The sequence below is a fragment of the Anneissia japonica genome, unplaced genomic scaffold (genome assembly GCF_011630105.1).
Source record: "Anneissia japonica isolate Jap-2015-1 unplaced genomic scaffold, ASM1163010v1 scaffold287740_len772037_cov194, whole genome shotgun sequence".
In the NCBI taxonomy this organism is placed as follows: Eukaryota; Metazoa; Echinodermata; class Crinoidea; order Comatulida; family Comatulidae; genus Anneissia; species Anneissia japonica.
Window position 1 is genome coordinate 455510 of NW_022736571.1, and position 8275 is coordinate 463784.

The 8275-nt window shown below is 31.2% G+C and overlaps 1 protein-coding gene across 1 annotated transcript in view; it reads left to right on the forward strand.

Moving 5' to 3' along the window:
• The first annotated feature begins 319 nt into the window (after window positions 1–319).
• LOC117116818 overlaps window positions 320–8275 on the forward strand; it is a 43714-nt gene continuing 35758 nt past the window's right edge. The window contains exons 1-3 of the mRNA XM_033260913.1: window positions 320–1229; window positions 7267–7338; window positions 7439–7507. Of these exons, the coding sequence (XP_033116804.1) occupies window positions 7328–7338; window positions 7439–7507 (80 nt within the window). The 5' untranslated portion in view covers window positions 320–1229; window positions 7267–7327. The remainder of the gene's footprint in view (window positions 1230–7266; window positions 7339–7438; window positions 7508–8275) is intronic.

Consider the following 8275-nt stretch of genomic DNA (forward strand, 5'->3'; position numbering starts at 1 on the left):
TATTTATTGTGTTTGGCGACCCACTCGATAGAAATTTGAATCTCTTTTTGGGAAGCCTGCCTCCATTTTTTCTGTTTTTTGGTGTGTTATTTTTGTAATCTGTTGAGGTGGATAAATGAATTGAATGGAATTGAATATATTTTAGCATTCTTATATTCTTTCTGAGCTTGGCAAGGTTGATAACCGAAAACGTTTGCTCATTTGACTTAATATATATACCTGACAACTCATTACCATCTCTCCTTAATATACGGTGTATATCTGTCTCTTATACACAATACATATAAAAAACTGGAGGGCTGCATTGGCCTAACAAGATAGAAAAAACAAAATCTCCGGAGAGATGGTAATAAGTTGCCAGATATATAATTTTATTCAAGAGAGCAAACGTTTTCGGTTATCAACCTTTGTCAAGCTAAAGAAAAACATGAGAATAGCAAAATATATAGCATATGGAAGGCTCAAAACATGGTTCCCACAGAACAGAATGCACCAATAGGTGAGCAGAACAAAACGTAGTACCCAATAGAAAGCTGGTAAATAAAACAAAGCATAAAACAAAGGAACAATAGAACAATGGAGGGAGGAAGCCTCCCTCCCTAAAAAAGCACTGATGGGTGGGACAAAATAAGTCAGAGCAAAACATGGCAAAATAATATATAAAAAAGAAAAGGCTAAAAAAATCATAATCAAAATAAAATAAATAGAAATATATATAGAAATGATATGAAAAAAAAAAACATAAACATCAGCATAGTATATGGTATAACATATTCAGTAAATGGGCCTATTAATTTCTGAAAGATTTAAATGATATATTAAGTCCATTACGGGCAAGTGTTCCAAGCTTATATATAATACGTTCTTCAGTGTTTTTTCTCATGTTATCTGATCCATGGCACAAAGTCAGTCCGGTGATTTGAATGTCCTTGAGAGAGTGATTATTGGTAGAAAAGTGGGCGGCAACTGGAAGACCAGGTAGTTGGAGTTTGATGGATCGTAGATGCTCAGTGAAGCGATCACTCATACGCCGTTTGGTTTCTCCAATATATAATAGTTGACATTTAGTACAAATAATAGCGTAAACTATATTACAGGAAATACATGAAAAAGTGTCTTTTATTCTGAATGTACTAGCTGGTCCGTGGATGATATCGGTTGAGTAAACATGAGCACATGTTTTACATCGTGGTCGATTACAAGCAGTAGTAAATCCAATAGGTGGTTGGGTATGTGAGGATTTAACATCGGAATGAACTAGAGTGTCTTTTAAATTTTTATCTCGGCGCTAGGCATGCATCGATGGTGATGTGAATACATTATTGTTGGTTTCATCTGATGATAAAATCGCAAAGTTCCTGGTTATTACTTCGGCTACTTGTTTCGTTATCGGATGGTAGGTTAGTACTAGAGGTATTCGGTTGGTAGATGTGTCGCTTTTTCGAGGTTGAGGGCAATCTCCCGTGTCATTTGGTTAATTTTGTTAAGGCAGCCGTCGGTGATGTTGGTAGGATATCCTCTATTAGAAAAGAAGGACATCATTTCTTCGGCGCGTATTTGGAAGTCATCGTCCTGTTTACAAATTCGCCTGAGTCGAACTAATTGTGAGTAAGGGATAGAGTCTTTGCACTTGGGTGGATGTGATGAATCGTAATTTAAGTATGTGTGCGCATCAGTAGGTTTATAGTGGACGGTGGTAGATAGTGCGGAGCCCTTGATATGGACATCAATATCTAAAAATGTAACACTGGTAGGTGAGATCTCATGGGTGAACTTGATGTCTGGGTGGAAGGAGTTCATGTAATTAATGAAATTGGTGAGCTCCTCATATGAGCAAGATGCAGCTCCCACACAATCATCGATGTAGCGTTTGAAAAGCAAAGGTTTGGTACCATCGTATTCGTCGAATATTTGTTTCTCAAGGTAGCCCATGAATAAACATGTTTTGAGCCTTCCATATGCTATATATTTTGCTATTCTCATGTTTTTCTTTAGCTTGACAAAGGTTGATAAAATAAAAAGGTTTGCTCACTTGAATAAAATTATATATCTGGCAACTTATTACCATCTCTCCAGAGTTTTTGTTTATATATATATATATATATATACATACATACATATATATATATATATATATATATATATATATATGAGACATGAGATAGTAAAATGTTGCTAAGTACATATATTACATCAAATAGGCAACAATTTTTGGTTATCATTAATGAATATTTTTGTAGTTGTGAATCCTTCTAATTGTGGTTGTTTAATTTGTTGGTAAACTTTTATTTAGACTAACATATTTTTGGGCAATATGGATTCATTGTGTTAACTTCGCTATTATTGTTCCCACTTTTATTGTATTATTCTGCTGTAATAAGCTGTAAGCTGTGTGGTACTTCCTCGGACAGTCATAGGATAAAAAATCATTTTATATAATCTACTTTGCAAAACAATTTCTAAATTGTGTAAATGTAACAAATGTTCGTTAATTATTTTAATTAATATTATTATTAGGCTTATTGTATAAGGCCTATTATTTCTATTACTATTGATATATTCAATTCAATTCAATTTAACTTTTATTGTCAAACGCAGTGAGAACATGGTTTGAAATTCTTCTTGTTTGTTCACAGTTAAAATGTAAGTTAAAACAAGACACAAAAGATAAATTCACAGAAAAAACAGAGGAAACAGCAAAAATTTAAAAACAATAAAAGTCTGCTAAAAGATTAAAATGGCTAAAAAGGCCAAAAACATTAAAATGGGGTTAAAATTGGTTAAAAATTCTGTAAAAAATGATTTTTTTTTTTAATCTTCAAATATTTAAATAGTCTATATTTAGTTATGTGATCAGAAACTACAGCTACATTACACCTTATTTTACGGGAACCTTAAGTTGTTTATTTGTTATTTCATTTGTTTTATGAAATGACAATAATAATAATAATAATAATAATAATAATAATAATATTGGCAATAAATTGTTACAATACTGTAACTTACAAAGCAACTTTAACAAAATAGTAACGTTGCATGCGTTAAAAAAGATGCTGTTAAATTAGTATTAGAAACTTCTTAGTAGGAATACAACAGTACAGTAAAATAGTCAGCGAGTTCGTCAAACAAGGTATAAAAAAGTCTCGCCTTGGGTAGCTTCTTTTTAAAGAAAATCATTATTTCATTAAAAAAAACACAAGTTACTGAATGATTAAATAATTCTATTTTAAATAAAAAATGATTATGCACAGTAAAGGTAACATAGGACAACATTTAAAAGATCATTATATTAGTGCTACTGAAACTGTTAATTATTTAAAGGTTTTATCTAAGTGCAAATCCAAGTTTGATTGCTTAATTAAATAAATGCTTTGAATCAACAATCTGAAACCTACACTTAACAAACAAACGGATTCAGTCACTTCATTTCAGTCACAAAGTGCTACTGAAACTGTTAATTATTTAAAGGTTTTATCTAAGTGCAAATCCAAGTTTGATTGCTTAATTAAATAAATGCTTTGGATCAACAATCTGAAACCTACACTTAACAAACAAACTGATTCAGTCAAAGCCAAACTGTTTATCTAGTTAATCTGCTAAGAAGGGCTAATTATTGCTTAGCTCCACTGTGGCTCCACACAGTAGGCCCTATTGATATGTAAATTAATTACTTACTTCCCGTCACTGCTTGGTATTTTTATTTTTAGTTTTTTCAATTTACTTGATCTTAAGAATGGTTCCATGATGGACCCGAAACGTCAATCTTTCTTGTCATTAAATTTTGTTTTGAGTTTATGTTCTTAATTGATTTAATAAATAAAAGCCACAAATAATAATTTGATTTACTAAATTATGTAAAAATAGTTATGCTTTAACATAGATTAAAAACATGTTACGCCTTACTTATTTTTAATCTCTGGTCTTTTTAATTAATTTTCTTTTTTTTTATTGGGAATTCCGTAGTGCAGAGTAAATTTATCAAAACCCATTAGGTTCACAGTAATATGAAAAAAAAAATTAGTTTATACAGAAATAGTATCTAAAGTGATCTCAGTTTCCAAAGTTAAAGCAAAAGATCTAATCTAAACACACAATATTAAACAGGATGTATTTGTTTGGAAAAGAACCCACTCTTTTGTGAAATTAAGAGGTTTATAGGTGAAAATTGTAAATTTAGAAATTCAGATTAAAAACATGTTACGCCTTATTTATTTTTAATCTCTGGTCTTTTTAATTAATTTTCTTTTTTTTTATTGGGAATTCCGTAGTGCAGAGTAAATTTATCAAAACCCATTAGGTTCACAGTAATATGAAAAAAAAAAATTAGTTTATACAGAAATAGTATCTAAAGTGATCTCAGTTTCCAAAGTTAAAGCAAAAGATCTAATCTAAACACACAATATTAAACAGGATGTATTTGTTTGGAAAAGAACCCACTCTTTTGTGAAATTAAGAGGTTTATAGGTGAAAATTGTAAATTTAGAAATAATTTTTATTTTTTCCTTTGAACTGAGATCAATATGTGATTTTTTTAAATTTCTTTAAAAGCATTTGTTTTTTAACAATTACAGCAGATGCAAATAATGTTGTGAGAGATAATCGAAAAACAATGGCCATTGAATAACATTTTTTGATAGTAGAAATAAAAATTTTAAAAACGTTATTTCACTAACAAAGTAGAGGAATGACATACAGTATACAGTACTTCAACTACCAAAATATGCAACTCATAGATAACCACAAACTTCGCTTTTGTTAAATATCAAATAAATTAACTTTACATGTTATAAACAATGCAAATAAACAGTAGTTAAAGCATGTGGATCAATTGTGTGTTTGAATCACAAGTTCATGTATGGGAAAAGGGAGAGGCTTACTTTCTCGCAAACTTAGCAATAAATTGTCTGCTTAGAGTTTATTCAAAGAAGTATTGCTTTTAGTAAACTGAACAATTAGGAATACATTTATTTAAGCAACTAATTTAGTTGCATACTTGGTTTTTACTCATCAATAACTAAATCCAAGTGCCTACTACTGGCTTAGAATTATATATAGTTATGTATGGCAATTATGCTAAGAATTAAAATGGCGTGTGATTGTGAGGGTAGGGTAATTATGGTAGGATTAAGTGGTATTGCTAAATCCCACAAACCTCCCAAAACACACTGTAGAAAATCAAACAATTCAATTGTGATTGACTGACTTTGTATATCAGTAAGAAAATTAAATACATTCATAACTATTGTTTGGTTAAAATTTTAGATTTTTTATGAACAAATACTTGCAAATACACCACAAACCTCTAAACACACTGCAAACCCCATCTAAACCACATAATTATGATTGTAGAACTCTCTTTTTCTTAAAAAAAAAAGAAAAAATAATAATTGTTTGTGGGGTTTACCAATACACAGATTGAATTTCTGGAAAAATGTGATTCCGCTTCCGTGAAATCGGCCACAAGTAAATTATTTTAGTATTAATAAATGCATGATTTATGTTGATTTATTGATTATGTTGTTGCTATTTTTTAACATTTAAATGAAAAAAAAATAAAAAGTGTAATTCATGGCTTTTTATTTATCTTTGAATATTATATCATTGAATATTAATTCTTGCAAAAAGTAAAATGTAAATGGCAATTTGTTTGATGTTAGATTCCGTTTAAAAACTAAATTATTTAAGATAAAAAAATGCATATATTTAATACAGAATTTGATTATTGGGGCCATTTTTACCTACCTGTCTTATGGGGCCATTTTTACCGGGGCCATTTATTCCGGGGCCATATTTTCCGGGGCCATTTTTAATGACATTCTTTTAATCACTATTTAATGCTTTCTAGTGATGTTATATTTTGTGAAATGGGTGCTATATGACTGCTATTATAAGCTATAGCTATTGTATAACAGCCACGAACATGCTTTTAATCGCTATTTAATACTTAGCCATGTAATTCCTAACAGTTTTTGAAATTGGTGCTATATGACTGCCATTCAGTCTGTTTAAGTTTATTAACCGTTTCCTTCTGTTTCTGATGTTTTTGATCCTCTTCCTTTTGTCGATCATTACATTTGCTCTCTCCAATCTGTGACTTTTGTTATTACTTTGTAATCCTTTAAAATCCTCTCTGGCTACTTTAATTAAAATGTATTTATGCTGTGGGCTCGTCCTCTATTTCGCTCCTATGTTCAATATCTGTATTTCTTTTCTTTCTTTTTCTTTTTTGAACCAAGTATTTCCAATTGCAGGTTCCCACTCTGTATAAACACAACAAGCTTCTCTCCTATTTCGTTTCATGGACATACTAATAATATGCCAAATGAACCTATGTTATCTTGCACTCCTTTGCGTCTCATCCATTTTTTTTAGCATTGCTTGTTTAATTGCTAGAATGCTTCAAATTCTAAACCGTCGTAGTCAGTTGTGGGAGAATATGCTGTATGCTGGTTAATTTTGATGATTTTTCTAGTGCTAACGGCATGCAGATTATTCTACTGGAGTAGGATTTGAATCCGCAGACTGCGTTTATTATTCCTGTAAGGACAAGGAGACTAATCTCATTTTTTTCCTTTTTGTTTTGTTCTGATCATCTAACATTTAATAGCCTGTGGGCATCCTTCAGACACATTCTCTCTTTAGTTTTTCACATCCAATCACCTCCAATTTGAGTCCGTCGAGTTCTGGGATCAGATACTCTACATCTGCATCATCTTTTAGTGTGCGGGTATAACTGTATGTACAGAAGTTTAAATAATTAAAACGGCCACTCTCCTTTATCCGTTTTGTATCGCAGCTTCCTACTGGCTTTGACTGTGAAACTTCATTGGCAGAACTATTATCTGCGGATGTAGTTGAAGTAGCCTTATTAGTATGGTCGTTATGGCACTGGAATCAATGGACTTTGTTTTTGTTCTTTCTATTTTATTTGTTTAATAATATGTTTTCTTATATTTTGTAGTATATTACTGTTTTTTTTTTTATTCTTTTACAAATTATTAGTTTATTATTACGAGTGGCGGGAGTGGTGGGAGTATATTCAAGCCCATAGCGCTCTGTGAAAACCATGTCTTTTTTGATAAATAATATGTGAACACTCGGTGCCTCATCGTTCACACGTTCTTTCTCGGAGATACAGCCCTCAATGAGGAGAAACTGCTTTATGTAAACATGCTGCTAAAACACATTAAAATAGCCACTGTGTATATGTGAACTTATTATATATATTACTTAACTTAACTTAATATATTACTTTTTTTCTTCCAGAGGTTTACAAAATGCCGGAATTAAAGCAATTAAAACAGGAAGTTTCAGAAATATTGGAGCCATGTCTGCTGTGTAAGGAAAAGTTGTTTGGGTGGGAATGTTGAAAGGGATTAATAATTATACTACAGCCCTATAAAATATTATTTGCCATTACTTATCGTTTTTTTCCCAGATCGTTAAGTACGAACTCTATTAAGTACCTTCCACCGAGATTTATTAATGCAAGTTTTTTAATAAAGTTGTAAGTATTGATACTAACGTTTATTTTTTTTAGCTTGTGACGAAAAAACAATCAATGATTATTTGTGGTTTACAGTGTAATGATAGACAACATGTATCGTAGTGTATGAAATGTTTGTTTTTATGCTTTTTTAATGGTCAGAATTAATGTTTTTTTTAAATTGATTTTAGATTAAACGTCGAAAAAGACCTGTTATCATAAGGTTTACAATAATAATAGCGATTATACAGTCCGCCCTTCAATTTGAGACGCCTAATTCTGAGACCTCTCTAATTCGAGACCACTTTTTCGAAGTACCAACTGACCACTTATCTTTTAACAAAGAGCTCACCTTCTAATTACGAGACCCCTCTAATTCGAGACCGAAACCACCTATATGAAAGTACCATGTGACAAAATGACCTACTCAAGACCACATTTGAAAATTAAAAAAAAAAACAAAAACATTCAAGTTTTTTTTAACAATAAATATTGCATATTTTAAGAAATTAACTTCAACATTATAACAGTATGTATTTTCATAAGTACTATCTTTAAAAAAGGTAGTCTTTAAAACGATTTTTGAAAAGTTTAGGCCACTGGCTGTTATAAAGTTTTCAGTAAATGTTTTACAACGATCTGTTTGCACCTCTTGCAAAAACGTGTTAAATCAGCTACTCATCCCTAATTTAATACAGTCCTATGTTTCTGATTTTCTTCCTCAGCTACTAAATTCCTGCACAAACCCGGCTTCCGTAGCCAAGGGGGAGGGGCAAGGCAATGTCAGCT